The sequence below is a fragment of the Anolis sagrei genome, chromosome 4, assembly GCF_037176765.1.
Source record: "Anolis sagrei isolate rAnoSag1 chromosome 4, rAnoSag1.mat, whole genome shotgun sequence".
In the NCBI taxonomy this organism is placed as follows: domain Eukaryota; kingdom Metazoa; phylum Chordata; class Lepidosauria; order Squamata; family Dactyloidae; genus Anolis; species Anolis sagrei.
In genome coordinates, this window is record NC_090024.1 from 222,561,523 (window position 1) to 222,579,871 (window position 18,349).

Genomic DNA, 18,349 nt, shown 5'->3' on the forward strand with positions numbered 1-18,349 from the left:
CCTCATACTTACAAGGTAATACTTCTCTCGGAAACTGGGGGTGTTTGGTGGAGTCCAGCTGTATATGGAGTTTTTTCTGCTCCCAACAGAGAACTTAGCAGTGGATCCCGGAGACAAAATTACACTCTCATTGTCAAAGGGGCTGTGGTTAAGAAACATAATCCACATAGAATTTCAACTTAGAGCATAAGAAATCAACAGTTTCCTTCTGTTAATGTGCCACATCACTGAAAAAAATTACAATTTGTATTTAACCAAAAAAAGAAACGCAGACTTCCAAAAATATATACTCTACCTACATAGTGCAATGAAATATAGTTATACTTTTCTCTTTCAGGGAACAAAGAAAACTTAGCTCTGTTGCGTGAACACTCCCCCCCCCCCCCCCCCATTATCTTGCCTTTTTCCTTCTGCAGGACCCAAGGCAACAATTTCTTACATTCCTGGGAGTGGGCGATATCCCCAACATGTTTGTCACTTAAAAGATGATGCTGCTCCATCCACCGAAGACACTGATTGCAACTGTGAGTGTGGCATATGGCCCATGATGTACTGAGCACCCACAGGATGGCACCCATGCAATCACTGATGTCATATAGACTTGAGATGCTCTAGCACACTTCAACACTGTTATAGTGCTATTATTCCCCTTTAGCTGCTATGGCAACATTCTGGGGATTATAGTTTGATGGGCCCTAAAAGAGCTGAGATTTCTAAATATACCTCCTAAACACCAAACCCCAGGGCTTCACAGGATGTTGCCATACTAGATAAGTAGAATAACGGCTGGATTTATGAATTTCAGGTGTCAATATCAAAACAGCTGCACTTAATATTGGATACTTAAATAACTAGTTTTGCACATTGCCCCAACCAATGAAATCAATGACAATGGAACTTAAGTCCAACAGCATGATTCCCACCACCACTGCTTCAGAAACTGAATACTCTTCTAAAGAAGTATTAATTGACACAGTGGTCTTCAAACTACCCATTTTGAAGGAGCACTGAAAGACTCCTACAGATACAACATGATGAGGCAAAGGCCCTAGAGAACATGCCAAAGCCGATGATAGCCTTCTTATAAACAAATAAATAGTCCAGCTCCTGACATTTCTGGGCCAAAACTCACAGGGAGAAGGGATAAGTAATGTTATGACGCAAATGTTACAAGGAGCAGGACTGATGGGTACCACCATAGTTCTATATCAACTGATGCAACATCCCAGCCCTGATTAATGGTGCTTGTTTTAATGATACACATGGTTAAGAATTGTGGGTCTCCAACTCCTGTCTTCTAGAAATATTGGGCTTAAATCTCCCAGGATTCTTCACTATCAGCCATGTTGACTGGGGCTTCTGACAGCTGAAGTTTAAAACATCTGGAAGACCAGAGGTCAAGAAGCCCGGACCTAGATCACAGCCAGCATTCTTCTTCAGCTGTGCGTTATCAAGAAAAATCAGCAGTGGGAGAAGGAAAAAGTATTCCAAGAACTCAAGGGTTGGACAAACATTGGTATACTGCATCCAAAAATGACAGAACATGCAAATAATTAAGATTTTGTGCCACCCCCACACGTATATACATGTGAGAGCAATTTTCATTGAAATGCAACACAAAATAAGAGTATTCCTCTATGCTAGTTTTTAGTTGTTGTACTTTCTTCCTTTTAAACTTTTTTAAAACTTTGTTTTGTTCCATTTAATGTAAACCATCTTAAGAACCAGTACTGAAAAGTATCCTAAAATATTACTAATACCATGGGGCAGTATGCAACTTCTGGGAATTGTCAAGCAAAAAGGATTTTTTCCCAAACTCTGGGAAGTGAAATTGTGCTCTTGTTAAGAGTACAGGACTGAAGAAATATTGCAGATTGTTGCTTTCTGAGACAAGATTCCATATGCCAATCATAAATACAGTAAGATCCAGTGAAGAAAACAAATATAAAGCTCCCTTGTGTCAACAAGGGAATTGGGGAAATAACATAGCCCAACAAAAAAAGTCTTGGTGTCTTGGTTTTTAGGCCTGTTCGTGGAGTTATCTGAGGTGCAGAAAATAGTGCTGGATAAATCTTATCCGACCCAAAGACCTCAACGGCAGAGCAGGCGGAGGATAACATGGCACATGTTACAACGGCTGCGAAGGCGGAAGAAGGCTGCAACAGACTGAGAAGCCATGGTCATTGTGTTAAACTACATCACCAGTGGAACCTCACTCTGTGAAGATTGTGTGTTGATCAGTTGTGCACTGACCTCCACACATTAAAAAAAATCCATGCACAGGCGTCTTCCAAATGGTTATCATGATTTTCTATGGCCAGCCAGATGATTGGTAGATGGCATATGTTCTGCATCTCAAAAACTAGAGCTGATAGGGGGAAACTGGTGCTATTTTTGGAATCAGCAGATCAAATATACCCAGAAACAGGGTTAACATTTGTGGCACCAAAATGTGTGTTGGCCAATATAATCCATATACAGTATGACACCCATACCTGCAGGGGGTATGTTCCTGTACTTTATGTAGATACTGGAAAGTATGTAATAGTGACCCAATTATTTTCATTAGGACAAACAACAGAGGTTGTGAGAAGAGGGTTTAGCTTGAACAGGAGGCACCATATAGACAAGTGAATCCGCATATATTAGTTTTGTGGACACAGCAGTCAAACAATGGCCATTTCTAGCAGACCTTTTCTGGTTGGTCACCAGAAGTGGTTCAGTCTTATGTCTGATTAATTTTATTTGGAACTGTTTGCATGTATACTTGTTTTGGGACTTCTGGCATAGCCTGAAGACACTGACAAACTTCAGCCGCCTTTCTCATCCTGAAGGTATTGCCGTGATAATCACCAGCAATGTTTTCTGAGGTTAATTGGCTCTGTTAGACAGTGTCAAACAGCTGGTGCGCCTCAAAGCAAGCCAACAGCACAGAGGAAGATTAGCAGCCCATCTGCTTTTTCTCACTGCTTTGCAGTGAATTAACACACAATGGCTAGAGAGGGGGCGGGGGGGAGAAGGCAAAGAGATCTACCATCCACAGTCGTTTACCTAGTCGTTTCCAAATTTCTACTTTAATGTACTAATACTATCTGTCGTCCCTATCTGCAGATTCTGTTTCCACAGATTCTACCTTGAAAATATATATATATTTAAATTTCAAATTGCAGACATTGTTTTTGCCATTTTATATGAGGGGCACCATTCTACTACACCACCATATATAATGGGACTTGAAGATCCACTGATTTTTGGATCCACAGGAGATCCTGGAACCAAAGCCCAGCCAATACAAGGGTGTAATTTAATATAATGAATACATACATTCACCGTTACAATTACAAAGGCCGTGATTCTGACCACCTATCTGTAGGTAAAGGTAAAAGTTTTTCCCTGACATTAAGTCCAGTTGTGTCCAACTCTGGGGGTTGATGCTCATCTCCAATTCTAAGCCAGTGTTGTCCATAGACACCTCCAAGGTCATGCGGCCAGCATGACTGCATGGAACACCGTTACCTTCCCGCCTATTGATCTACTCACATTTGCATGTTTTCGAACTGCTAGGTTGGCAGAAGCTGGGGCTAAGAGCAGATGCTCACACCGCTACCCAGATTTGAATCTGTGACCTTTTGATCAGCAAGTTCACCAGCTCAGCAGTTTAACCCACTGCGCCACCGGGGACTCCCAACTATCTGTACATGCTTGGATAAAATCCCAGATATTCAATCAAACTTATAAGGTTCCATCCTTCATATGGCAACACATTGTATGTATATATTAATTTTACTTAACACCTTTCTCCCAGCATAGGACCCAAGGTGACTCACAGCGGTATTTAATAAATGGGTGACTTAAAAACACCTTACTTAACAATTTCTAACTGAAAGTACTAGAATCCTAGTTGGCAAACCTTACTTGAAATATGTATGCCTGGCGGGGAAAATATGTAGCCCTCTACATATCTCTGAACTACAATTCCCAGAGGTCTTGGCCAACATAGCCAATAGTGAAGAATGCTGGAAGTTGAACATACTCTCCAATATTTCAGATTAAAAGTGGGGTACATGTGGCCTATCAAAATCAGAGAGCGGTTAAGATATCTGAAGTTATTAAGAAGGAAAATACATGCAAAAAAGGCACAGAATTTGTTTTTGCCTGAGCCTACAGGGAAAATCACAATCCTGGCCCTTCCTTTCACCTCTCCCTGGTGAGCTTGGGTGCAAACTATTTTTGTACTTCAAATTCCCTTTGCAGCAGTTGAAGTAAGTTAAGGACAAAGGAGGAAATCTACATTACTACATCATGCTGTTATACCATCCTAAGGATGCATTAATCCCACTTTTGCCTCAGCCTTATCACATGTCATAGCGCTCCAAGTATTGTTGCATTGCACAGTGTTTGAAAATATGGGTTTGTTTTTTTTACACTAGGAGCAATCTGTTAATGATCCTCTTCCCCATTCTGTCATGGATGTCCCATAGCACATTTTTTCATGTATGTGATGTTTAGGGTATATCCAGGTTACCCTTTCCTGAAGGATTCCCAAAGAGCTCTCTGGCAGAGAAGCCTCAGACCATTTTTGGTGCTTCAACAGGGAAGATGACTTTTCTGTTATGTTTAAAATCCTCTTAACCCTCTTCCAATTTTTGTTTGCTGTTATACAATTTTAGTGATATAACATTTTCATCAACTCATCCAACTTGATGAAGAGAGAGATAGCTCTCTAATAATTTTGCCAAAAGGGGATATATGAACTAGTTCAGGTGTTCAGATCTGCTGGGGATTCCCACCTCAGTCACAGGTGTGATTGGTGAGAATGAGAGACAGGGCTTTCTCAGTGGTGGCCCCTGGCTGTGGAACTCCCTCCCCGGTGATATTAGATCGGTCTTCTCCCTCCTGGTCTTCAGCAGGCATTTGGGGAATAGCATAACTATAGTACAATATACTTTCACAGTACTGACATAAGAAGCGGTTGGACGATGACTACAAGATTGGTGTTATATTTTAGCATATTTTAATGGTATTTATATGTTATTTTAACTGTTTAATTGTGTTATTCGTTTTTTGTGTAATTTGTGGCATTGAATAATTGCCAAAATTTGAAGCCACTCTACGTCCCCTTCGGTGGTAGAAATATAGTAAATAAATAAATAAGATATATACACGTGGAAATCAGTAATTCTGCTTACTGGAAGTGGAAGACAATGATGTGTAATCCCTTGTTTCTGAGAAGCAGAGTTATTAAAACTCCATGCGCATAAGCACCTTTTGGGACAGTGTTTAATTATATCCCTCCCAATTATTATGATTATAGGTTGTTGTTTTTTTTAAAAAAAAAGACTAAATAACCTTACGTGGAAGACAAAATGAAGTAAAGAGCTTTGTAGTGATGGTGTTTCTGTCATAAAGTGATAATATCATGGCATTATTGTGTAGCTACACTTCATTAAAAATAGATGAACCTATCATGAAATGAGGGACACTCATTTCGGCTCATTTCTGCCACCTTATTGTGTTTGAAAAGCACCCCAGCCTTTTGCATAAGAGTAGCTCATGGTTGATGCTCTGCCACATTTGCGGTTTAATACTGTCATTTACACGGTCTGTTCCCTTGTATTAATGACATCATTACCATTAATTCAGAGGAACAAATTGTGAAAGTGATGGTATAAAACTGCTATTTGCTGAAACAAAAAACAAACTTGCAGCTGTCACATTTCCCATCTCCATCTTTAGTAAGTTAGAAGTCAGAAAGGTTGGCAAATTAATCCTATTGAGAATTTGTCATTTTAAACATAGCCCTTTGTATGTTTATACCCCCTGGTGGCGCAGCAGGTTAAACTGCTGAGCTGCAGAACTTGCTGACCAAAAGGTCACCGGTTCAAATTCAGGGAGCTCCCACTGTTAGCCCTAGCTTCTGCCAACCTAGCAGTTCAAAAACATGCAAATACAAGTAAATCAATAGGTACCACTTCTGCAGGAAGGTAACGGAGTTCCATGCAGTCATGATGGCCACATGACTTTGGAGGTGTCTACGGACAACACTGGCTGTGATTAGAAATGGAGATGAGCACCACCGCCCAGAGTCGGACACAACTAGACTTAATGTCAGAGGAAACCTTTATCTTTGAATGTTTTATCTACTCAAAGTAATACTTCCCTAAGTAGTTTAGGAAAAGGGTGGAATGCAATATAAAACAATACAATAGAATTTATTGTGGCAAAAACTTTTGTGAAATAAATTCATAGTCTGCAAGAGCTTTTCCATAATACAACTTCATGTGCCCATTCATCCATCTGTCTTCCAAATGTGCTGGATTACAGCATCCATATGCTATACACATAGCTGGGTACTTATGGGAGTTGTAGCCCAGTGCATTGGAAGGGAATCATGTTGGAGAACTGGGTGAGGAGGGAAAAGGAGGGAGGAAGGCATCCCCTCACATTTCTCTGTTCTTAATTTTAGAAGGCATTTTTTAAAAATCCCTGGTTCTCTCCACTGCAGATAGCACAGCAGTAACCAATTTGTAAACAAGTGGTTTTTAATTGCAACGGTATCTATTGAAAACAGAACATAATCTTCCCTTATCGCACAAAAAACACTTATATTGATAAGAGCAGGCAAACAGTTTCCCAGGGAAAATATGAAAGGGGGTTGGGGGTGGAGATGGGAACTGAACAAGAAAATTCAGTTGAGAATACAGCGTTATGGTAAAAAAAAAACTCAAACATTACAAATGTGGATGCTTAAATCCCCTAATAAAGAGGTAGCTCAAAAAATATGTCATCACTTAAAAGATTTCTCAGGAAAATTGTTCTACTTATGAAATGTTTCTTCTAAAAGGTAAAAAAAAGAAAAGTTACAAATGCTATTTTTCTTCTAAATTACACTGTGGGAATCTCTCTGATGTTCTCGTATACCTCCAGGATAGCATTTAAATATATTTTCACATACACATGTGATCTATATATAGGCTGGTATGTTTATATACTCCTGGATTCTCAAATAACATATTACTAAAATATTTCAAGTTCTCTTACAGTTCAAGGAGGTGGGAAGTGGGGGTATGTTCATCAAATAAGAGTAAGGCAGCTGAAAAAATCTCACCTTACATATTTATTTCATGTCAAAAGCATTGCATAAATAAATTATTATAAAACCGATAAAACAGAGGGAACACAAGCAGCTAAATAATTTTAGTCCAAAAACGGGCAACAGTGACCACATTGTCTGTAGCTTTAAACAGTTCTTCCTCTGTGCATGAGGCAGGGCATTGTGGGCAAGCATACAGATGCTAAGTTATTTGTTCTGCTCCACCATCACCCAAACATGGGGGATTCTTCTAGGTAGTACCATTTAGTCAGGTTGTCTTTTGATCTGCCAACTCCACTGAGTCTGTTCAGGGACTTCCAAGTTGTGCATTCTTAGTTTGCCCCTGGAGGCAGACCTTACATATGAGGACAGAGCTTAGGGTGAAAAAATGGACTACATCTTCAGAGTATACCAACCAGTGTTGATCACGGACTATGCTGGCTAGAGCATATTGCAAGACTAGTAGAGGCCACAGAATCTTCTGGAAAAAAGTTGTTCCTCTGTAGAAATGGACAATGAGAAGTGTACCAGATGGACATGCGTTAAGGCATAAACTGTTTCTTTGCCTCCCAAGAAATATAAAGGCTGGCTGCAACCTAATCTAAACACGGAGAGAGAACTTCTAGTTTCACCCAGTGTTTCTAAGGGTCTCCATACTTCAGAATACTTCATTGATAATGAACAGGAAAATTAATGTTCTCTTCCCCTTTGAGAAGGAAAAAAATAATAACAGCCCTCCTACCAACTTTGTAAAGTGGGGCAGGAGCCATCAAACAATTCACAAGTCCCGATATCAAGCGAGGCTGAACTACTGGTTCTGGATGCTGCCACAATGACATTTTCAATGATTAAATAGATGAAAGAGCCCAGGGTAGAGACTGGCTTCTTGAAAACGTTTTCTTCACCATTATTCCTAGAAAGAAAGAGCTTTGGAGATAACTCTCTCCAAATACATTCCTTTTATCCCCTTCTTCACCTTCTAGCAGTACGTTTCTTGCCCACAGCACTGCAGCAGCCTGGGAAGTGGACAATTTCCCAGTGTTGACATCTGGGACATTATGACAGAGAGATGGCAAAGTTCCACTCAGTGTTCTTCTTTTTCCCCCTCTGCACAACTTCTAACTATACATTTCACCAATGTGTAGCCTCATAACTCCACTGTAAAAAATCACTACTTGGCATTGCTTGAATCGCCACAAGAGGTCACTGTTTTAATTTAGAGTGGAAATAATCACATTTAACTGTAGAAAATACTTCAGCCTTGAATGAGCAGCTGGCACTCACATTTCGGGATTTAAAGAGCTAACAGCAGGGAAATATTGGCAAGCTTCGGATAAACCAGGGCTGGTTGCAAAGAGCCCTGTGGAAAATGTTTTGGCACCAAGAAGAAGAATTGGAATCAATTAGAGCTTTCGCTGCTCTTGGCTATGCTTATCATTCTGTCACTATGGGGCTCCAGCCAGTAGACAGAGGTGTGTCTGCAATACAGGTTTATAGTGGAGTCGCAACCAAACTGACATAGCCAGTAGCTGTCATGCAACATATGCACTGAACACATTTCATACACTGCTTGAATAATAGGGAATAAAAGTGGGTCCAACTCTCTTACTTGATATAGTGACCCACTCAATTCCGCTACGATTGTTTTTCCCCAGAGATTTGAACCCTCATGGATCAGGACAGGATGTTCTAGTTCCCTGAGGTCACATTTTGTTTGCAGAATCTACAAAGTAGTAAACCTACAAACTAAGAATTCTCTAGTATTGTCACCGTTAAAGTCATTAAACAGTGCCCCCAGATTTCACGGTCTTGCCATGCAGAGTAATTTGCCCAAACAAACAAATGCAGGAGGAAAACATGTCCCGCCAAATTTAACAGTCTTTGTCACTTGGATATTTTTGCTCCCAAACAGTGATGTATCAGTTTCAAAAATGTCAATTTTTCAGCAAACCACAGTGCATAAAACCAGAGGCGGCATAACACTGGGGACAAAAAATATAAGAAGTATAACCCAATGTGCATTAGATCACTCATTTGGGATCAGAAGAATATACTTTGATGCACTTCCATTATGTCAGTGGTATGATATTTTAATAAAGGAAAATGAAGACTATATTTCAAATTATTAAGGCTTCAGTGGAAGACAATGCCATCTCCAGTGCCTTACATGACAGTGATCAAAAGACAATTTTAGGATTTTGAACCTGTCTTTAATAGCAAACCATTTACAAATATACAATAGAAACACCTACAAATATTAAAAACAAGGCTGCCAGTCACAATCCCTTTTGGTATACTTTTAAAAAGCAAGACAAGTGATTGTCCTCGAATGGTTGGGTAGGAACATGATAAAATCACTGTGCACAACAGATTTGGGTCCACTGTGCTAATTTTCACTACAGGAATGCTAATGAACCCGTACACAGTTTGTTTGGGGTGCTCTTCTCCCTTGCCTTTTTAATTCTGATGTAAGCCAAGTGTTTATTGTATAGACTTAAATAACCGTTTAAGCTTTGTTTCTTCTTTGGATGAATGGAGAACCAAACATAGATTCCATTTAAAGAATGAAATGGAGACCAGAAAACCCCACTGGCAGAACTATAATCAACCACAAGGATCAGCATTTTAAAAAGAGAAAAGACTGGCGGAAGGGAAAGCAACATCATGGAAGACTGGACTCTCTTGCCATTCATCCAATCTTCCAGAGGAGGTATTTGGCTGAGGGATGTTGGGAGGGCCGCTGCCAATATCTATAATTGGCTTGGTCTGTAGATAAGAAGTGAAAGCTATGGTATTGAGCACTGACAATGTAATTAGACACAAGAACCACAGAGATTCACTGGCACAATAGAGATGGTAATTTGTGTTCTTTCCATTATTTCCCCATTGACTTGGAGGATTCACACTACTTAAAAGTAGTGCTATTATTCCCCTTTACTACCACTGTTGCATCATATTAAATCTTGGGATTTCTAGTTTGATGAGGCACTGGAGTTCTCTGGCTAAGAATTCTAAACTGTTGTTGTGTGCTTTCAAGTTTTTTCTGACCTATGGAGACCCTACCATGGGGTACTTTGGAGCGGAAAGTGTGTGGTCCACCCAAGGTCCACTTGTGGATCACAGTTCAATTCTCTATTCAGCTATATGGGGAATCAAACTTTGATCTGCAGAGTCTTACCACCATACCACATTGACTGTTTAAGGAGGAGCATTTAAACTATCCCAGGATTCTGTAAGACTGAAATATGAAAGTTAAAGGAGAACCTTAATACTATAATTATGTAGTATGTATGATGCCTGTTTCTCTCTAATGCATTCACAGAGAGAGAGAGTCCACCCCTCTATACTCATTTATTAAGAAAAGAAAGGATAGTTCCCATTCTATGCACAAAAGCCAAAGATGCCAGCTGCATCTTCTATTTTAATTCTGGCCATGTGACAGTGTTGTCCACCAAACCTCTAGAACTCAAACTAGTTCAGAATCCACAGAAAAGGACAGAGACAGCACACTATTCCCCCTTCACTGTCACTAATATGGCTATGTAATGATTAGGCAGGATGCAACCAAGGATTATCATGTGCTACGCTTCAATAGCTGATGAACAATATCATCACCATTTTCTGCACCTTTCAGGTTCTAGAGAGGATGTTTACATCCTCTAGAACAGTGTTTCTCAAACTGTGATCCTCCAGATGTTTTGGACTTCAATTCCCACAATTCCTAACAGCTGGTAAACCAGCTAGGATTTCTGGGAGCTGAAGTCCAAAAGACCTGGAGGAGCACAGTTCAAGAAACACTGTTCTAGGACACAGCAACTATCAAAATTTTGCCTACAGTATCATCCTTGCTTTGTTGTCATCCACTCATTCATATACGATCATAGAGTTAAAGAAGACCCAAAGGTCTAGCCAACCCAACTTTATTCTGCCATGCTGGAATACACAAAGCTTCTGTTTACAATCTCCAGAGAAGGGAGACCCCATCACACTCTGAAGTCACATATTACACTGTGAAACAACTATTACCATCAGGAAATCCTCACTAACATTGTCAGTTGGGAGGAAAATGGTGGGTCTAGGCTGTCAGGGAGGAAATAGTAATTCTTGAGTTTATTCAACATCTCAAGGGTTAAAATGTAAACATGGTTTCAGGATTCTCCTCAAAAGAGTTTCCTAACACTTAAGATGCCCCTTTCTCACACCCCCTGCCATGTACCCAAATATTCTTTCCAGTGCACAATAACACTCTGTGAATGAACTGTCCTGAAAGTCAGCATACTTACTTCCAGAGAACTTCCAACTGTAGTTTGATGGTACCTAGCTCAGTTATATCTACAACGATGATCTGAGGTCGGGTTGTGAAGAAGTCTATACTGTCACAGGTCACCACACCAACCTGGAGGGTGCTCAGTCCTCGCAATTCTGTGACCTGGAAAAGTTCAAACAAGGATCAGTCAAATCTTCAAGGACAGCTATTGATTCACTGTCACTTCAGTTATTGGTAGATAAAATAAATACTGCATTAATTAAGGCTGTACGAGATCTCCATTTATGACAACCACTACCCACATAAACACTTCACCTGATGCTATGATATTTGATGAAAATTCACATCTGAACTCATCCCCTAGATTATTGAAAGCAGAGAATCTAATGTGGGATTCCAATGACTCAACAAGGCAAAAGCCAGTTCTATTGTCTGTTCCTCAAATCTGGAAGAGATGATTCATCTTCACTGGCATAATGCAAGGTTTGCATGTTTTCTCACAATATTTGTACAGTGCATCTCAATTAACCTCTCAGCATGGGGTGGGGGGGATGAAGAAAGGAACATTTTAAACATATTTCTCAAAGATCTGCTGGAAGGGGATCAGGAATTCCTTCCTGTGTAGCCCAGCTAACCCGCTAGTACGCAAACACATGCTGCCAGCAAGTAAAGAGTGTTGCAATAGTTTGCTTACAGAGTTTAATCATTCTTTTCCCAAATAACTATCAACTTGGAAAACTCTCACTGTCAGTGACAACCACTTCATCTAATCTGGAAGAGGTGCAGTTGGCTGTTTTAGAATAATGTGGCTTGGCTTCTTTTTGTCTGGTTTTACCCATTTTATGACACTAGAATAATGTTTGCCTGTGTTAATGTTATTATGAAACCGAACAAGACAAAGTGTCATGAAATTGACCTTACATAGATGGTGACATTACTTGGGCTTCTTCCACACAGCTGAATAAAATCCTACATTTTCTGCTTTGAACTGGGATATATGGCAGTGTGGACTCAGATAACCCTGTTCAGAGCAGATATTGTGGGATTTTCCACCTTGATGTTCTGAGTTACATGGCTGTGTGGAAAGGCCCTCAGACCTCTTCCACCCAACAATGACAGCATAAATGGCCATGGCTGCTTCCTATGGAGTCTTGGAATTTGTAGTTTAACAAGGCACTAGATGTATTGTCGAAGCCTTTCATGGCCGGAACCACTGGGTTGTTGTAGGTTTTTTCGGGCTATATGGCCATGGTCTAGAGACATTCTCTCCTGACATTTCACCTGCATCTATGGCAAGCATCCTCAGAAGTAGTGAGGTGACCTCATTACGTCTGAGGATGCTTGCCATAGATGCAGGCAAAACGTCAGGAGAGAATGCCTCTAGACCATGGCTATATAGCCCTAAAAAACCTACAACAACCCAAGGCACTAGATGTTTTTGGAGATAATTCTCAATATCTCACCGACTGCAAATCTCAAAATTTCTTATAATTAAACTAAAGCAATTGACACAGTTACAGTATCAAAGTTCTGTAATTGTATCATATGAAAGCCAGTTCAGAGCTAGACATACATTATCAACATATTGTCAAGATGGCACAGGTTTTAATAAACAGTAAAACAGAGGCTATGGCTTGCTTTTGACTGAATCTGTAAAAGGCAAGGTTAAATATTTATGGTGTTTGTCCAGCTCTGAACTGGCTTTCATCAGCCCTTACCCTCCCACTGCTGAAATGAACACAAACTACTTTTGCATATTAAAATCAGCTTCCAACAATGGTCATGAGTTGAGGACAAAGAGTGAAAAACATAAGTGGGACAGAAAAACAGGGACTTTTTTTAAAGTGAAAAAATAGGGTGACAGAGGATTAACTTGGACGGTACCTGCCAAAATAGGTGGATATTATTTGCCAAACTTATATGCTAACATGTTCATTATTAATAAGACCCTCAAGACATAAAGTCAAGTTAGATGTTAGGTGTAACACTGGTATTCACAGGTTCTTCTCACCAGTCAAATGACTTTCATCAGAGATTCACGCCACAGCAATCATAGCCAATAACAAAACAACATATATCTTTTCAATGAAAAAGATGTAAGAAAAAGCAAGTGCAAAGATAAACAGTTGTCTTTTATTACTAACGAAGAGCAAATTCTGAATAGGGGCTAGGCATATTGTCTGCTTTGTCCCATTGTCCCTAAAATCGTTAAGTACCACAGTTTGGAGTACTCCATATAATATGCTGGGGTAATCAAACTATTTCACAAAAGGATAGCGGAAAAACATAATTTGAAATAAAAAGAAGGAGCAACAACAGGTCCAATAAATCAGTAATCTGATTCTATGTTTCATGTATGGGTATAAAATGAAAAAGACTGTGAATTTTGTTTTAAGAAAGAAGAAGCACAGAAACATAGAATCAGAGTTGGAAGAGACCTCGTGGAGCATCCAGTCCAATCCCCTGCCAAGAAGCAGGAAAATCGCATTCAAAGCACCCCAACAGATGACCATCCAGCCTCTGTTTAAAAGCCTCCAAAGAACGAGCCTCCACCACACTTCAGAGCAGAGAGTTCCACTGCTGAACAGCTCTCACAGTTAGGAAGTTCTTCCTCATGTTCAGGTGGAATCTCATTTCCTGTAATTTGAAGCCATTGTTCTGTGTCCTAGTCTCCAGAGCAGCAAAAAACAAGCTTGCTCCCTCCTCCCTATGACTTCCTCTTGCATATTTATACATGGCCATCATGTATAGATATGTATTAATTGACATATGTTGTTACTACCTTGATTTCAAACTTCTCATGGAGATTAGGAATAAAAACTTTTTCCTCCTCATCCCATGTCTGACTGTCATCTGTCAGAATCTTGCCTTTTAATTTCCATTTCTGTCGGCCAAGTCGTACAAATACCTGAGAAAGCAGTGAGACAAACACAGAAAAGGATATATACATGCAGTTGTGTGCTTTCAAGACATTTCCAGCTTACTGTGTCCTTAAAACTTTCTTGTCTCTGGGGCTGAGAGAATAATTTGCTCAAGGTTACCCAGTGGGTTTTCATGGCTGTGCGAAGATTCAAATCTTGTTTTCTAGAGCCCAATTCTCAAACCATGACACCATGTCAAACAAACACACAATGACATTTTATGGTGTTTTGGGCAGGAAGGCTCAGTGAAACAAACGTGCCCTATCAAAAAGATATATTTTAAAAAATCATTGAGACAGGAATGCTAAATACGATACCTCATACTGGTCCCCTGGGCAGAGACGTGCATAACCCACCAACCCTAGAAACAATACAAATAAGGAATTTGTAATATCCATATATGAAAAAAGAAACCATTAATATACATTGTTCAAGATCTTAGAATACCTTTGGTTACCATTCCCTTCAAGAAAATGCCACAAAGAAAATTTATGGGCAAACAAATCATTTGGCATGAGTGACACTGGCAAGGTTTACATTTAAATAAACTTTCTCTGGTAAATAGATGATCCAGAACACAAAAAATAAGTCAATTACATTCTTATAGAAAATAACTTCCCAAGATCTGGCACAACATACAAGAAAACTGAGCCTAGTGTGAATGACTGAAAGTCAAACTATATCCAGATTAATATCAGTTAACAGAGTAGATGCATTCCTAGACATCACTTCTTTAAAAGAAAATTTGGTACCAGAGACAGAAATAATATGGGAAGAAAAGATAGATTCCTACACCCGAAAGAGGAACAGTTCAACAAGTTTCAGCAAACTTTTTACTCAAAAGTAACAGTATTCACATGAAAAGTGAAACAACTAGGGCAGAAAAGCAAACAAAAATATGTTTACCCATGTACAGATTGCTTGACACATTCTTCCAAGGTGGAATTAAAGCAATTTGATACCATTTTCACTGCCCTGACTTAGTGCTATGGAAGCATGGGAGATGTAATTTACAAGGTCTTCTGGTTTCTATGCTAAAGGATGCAACTACAATTCCCAGAATTCCATCACATTTTGATGGGGTAGTGAAAGTAGTGTCTAACTGCATTAATTGTACAATGTAAATACATCCTGAAATGTACTCAGGGATGGCTTTTTCCTTTACAAGCCTCTACTTTTCCTTCTGAGCTCAATTTATTTGTTCAGACTTGAAGGTTTTTTGCTTTTTAAATAAGTTATGAATAGTCTATGTGTTCTCCCCTTTCTTTCTGTTTTGCTGTGCATATATGCTGTGTAAAGAGGCAGCTGCTGTATAGCTTTGCCTGTTGTAGGCAAAGCTATAATGCATTCAGCTAGAACAGAATCTTTTTATTTCCTTCTTACCCAGCAGAAGTTTAAAATCATTTATCCATTACATTGGAAGAGACCACAAGAGTCATCCATTCCAAATGCCTGCTTTATTGCATTATTCACAGCAGATATACTACTAAAACCTGACACAAGCTCTGTGCTAAAAATGTGCTAGAAATCTGGAGATTGGAGGAAAATTTAAGTGGGGGTGAAAGAATTCTTGTTCAGGAGCAAGACCTCATCTCCCCTCCAACTCATACATCCCCATGGAATTCTGTCCTTGAATCCATTTTTAACTCATGCAGAGTGATTCCTAGGAACATGGTTTGCACTCATACAAACTTCTGTCTTTCCAGAAAAGTTTATCTTACCTTTCATCTTTAAATGAAATTCTCCCAAATGCACTTCAAGTGTCCCCTCAATCAAACACATATCCTGAAAAACAGATATGGAAATGTAGCACCGAAGACACCAAATAATAAATTTATTATTTATTATTTATCTATTTACAGTTCTTATATTCCGCCCTTCTCACCCTGCAGGGGACTCAGGGCGGATTACAATAAACACATATATGGCAAACATTCAATGCCAGTTTGACAAATAACGTTTAACAGACAAATACACCAAGGCTATTTAACTTTTTTCTGGCCGCCAGGGGAGCTGCTGCTTTTCATCGTCCATCAACGACACCGATGAAGTTCTTCCGCATTCCACATTCCCCGGAGTCCTCTTTCTTTATGGCCTCATAAATTAGTTAAATTTAGCCTCCCACACAAGGTGGTACCTTATTTTCCTACTTGACAGATGCAACTGTCTTTCGGGTTGCAAAGGTCGACAACGGGCTACACAATGGCTGGACACCCACTCCAGCCCGGGCTGGCTTCAAACTCATGACCTTTTGGTCAGAGTGATCTTAATGCAGCTGACACTCAGCCAGCTGCGCCACAATCCCGGTGAATAAACATGAATATTGGCCATTTCTTTGATTTTCTCCAAAAGTGATAATTGGCAGATTTATAGTCTAAAGCAAAAACTTATACCCTGCTTTCCTGGTGTAAACTTTTTTCTCCCCTCCTTAGTTCCATAGTCAGATCCAAAAACTAGCTGCAGAACATTTTTCAATGCCCTTGAGCAGTTGGAAGCGGCATTTATTGAGAAGAACGATCACGTCCTTCTAATTTTTCTGACAGAAGCAGCTGGAGCAGTTGGTGCTGGATTCTAAATATTTCTCAATGTGGACTCCCCAGGAGCAACATCTGACAATAGTCAATGCCGACATTAATTCTAAAAGCTGTAGATTGTTTAAAAACTGGAACAGTCAGAAGTAAAAGCAATGATACCTCTGTGCATTCTTGGAGATTCTTGTAAAGTTCTACCAGGCTCTCCCTTGATGCTTTAGTGGAAGGAGACAAGGAAAAGGCATGTTTCATATTCGAAGCACCATCTCGTAGCCTGCATTGGATGCTGTACGCTTCATATAATTCTTCTACCTTTTTTTTAAAAAAAACAAAAACAGGAATACGAAGATCAGACATCGATTTCAATAATGTTCTGCTCTGTAAAATTTAATTCAATGTGTGTTTAGATTAACGGTCTTTGTTTCATTGTTTTGCTTGTATTAACAGGCACAATCCAAAGTATTCTTGGTTTTCATTCATCAGAATAAAGCTTGTGAGAGCATGTAATGGGAAGTAATGAACTTTGACCAGATCCCACTTATACTTGAAAAAACAATTAAAACAAAAGTGCAAGGAGGAGAATGTGACAAATGTTCTTGAATGGCACTCAAGTGAGAACTTTCATCAGTTGCAGTATGATTGGTGTGGGAAACACTAATGTTTTATCAACAGTGCATATATCGGTTGTGGAGATACATGTCTTTACATGCATCTGCACAATCAGGCTCTATCAGATTGTGAGACCGAGAGTCAGGCATGCAAACCCTCCATCAAAGATGCTCTTAAGGTGTAAAGAAAAGAAGCAAAGAAAGCTGCCTTATTATCATGGACTGAAACTAATAGAGGTTGTCTCTATTGAGCCACACACATGTCATGCAGGAAGATTCCCCAGGCTTTCTCTGAAAGATCATATCTCCCTATATAGGTTTCCTAAATATTAAGGTCCTCTAGGGAATCATTTCTTTTGGTGCTACCACCAACACAGGTACATTTAATATTATCAGACTCTGGGGCTCCCTCACAGGCAATATTCAGTTGGCCCCATCTATGCTCTCTTTCTGATGGCAGGTAAAGACTTTTGTATTTAGGCAGTACTTTAGATCTTAACTAATGTGGCAAAAGGGCCTTTTAATGTGGTGTGCTTTGATCATTTCTATCATAGGGGCTGTGGTAGTGCAGCGGGTTAAACCTCTAAGCTGCAAAACTTGCTGACTGGAAGGTTGGCAGTTCGCATCCGCAGATGAGGTGAGCTCCTGTTGTTAGCCCCAACTTCTGCCAACCTAGCAGTTCGAAAACAAGCAAATGCGCGTAGATCAATAGGTACTGTTTTGGCAGGCAGATAATGGCGCTCCATGCAGTCATGCCAGCCACATGACCTACGAGGCATCTACGGACAACACTGGCTCTTCAGCCTAGAAATGGAGATGAGCACCTCCACCTACCCCCCGAGTCAGACACGACTAGACTTAATGTTAAGGGGAAACCTTTACAACAACAACAACAACAACAACAACAACAACAACAACAGTATTTCTTA

At 39.8% G+C, this 18,349-nt stretch overlaps 1 protein-coding gene across 4 annotated transcripts in view; it reads right to left on the minus strand.

Moving 5' to 3' along the window:
* The window catches only part of RIPOR3 (RIPOR family member 3), a 125,270-nt gene that overhangs the window by 25,291 nt on the left and 81,630 nt on the right, over positions 1-18,349 (minus strand). For all 4 annotated transcript variants that reach the window (XR_010909926.1, XM_067468191.1, XM_060772118.2 and 1 more), the window contains 6 exons: positions 16,975-17,124; positions 16,003-16,066; positions 14,599-14,642; positions 14,143-14,268; positions 11,377-11,522; positions 13-142 (listed from right to left, as the gene is read on the minus strand). Coding sequence is in view for 3 of the 4 variants with exons in the window: in XM_067468191.1 (XP_067324292.1) it covers positions 13-142; positions 11,377-11,522; positions 14,143-14,268; positions 14,599-14,642; positions 16,003-16,066; positions 16,975-17,124 (660 nt within the window). In the remaining variant the exon portion in view is untranslated. The remainder of the gene's footprint in view (positions 1-12; positions 143-11,376; positions 11,523-14,142; positions 14,269-14,598; positions 14,643-16,002; positions 16,067-16,974; positions 17,125-18,349) is intronic.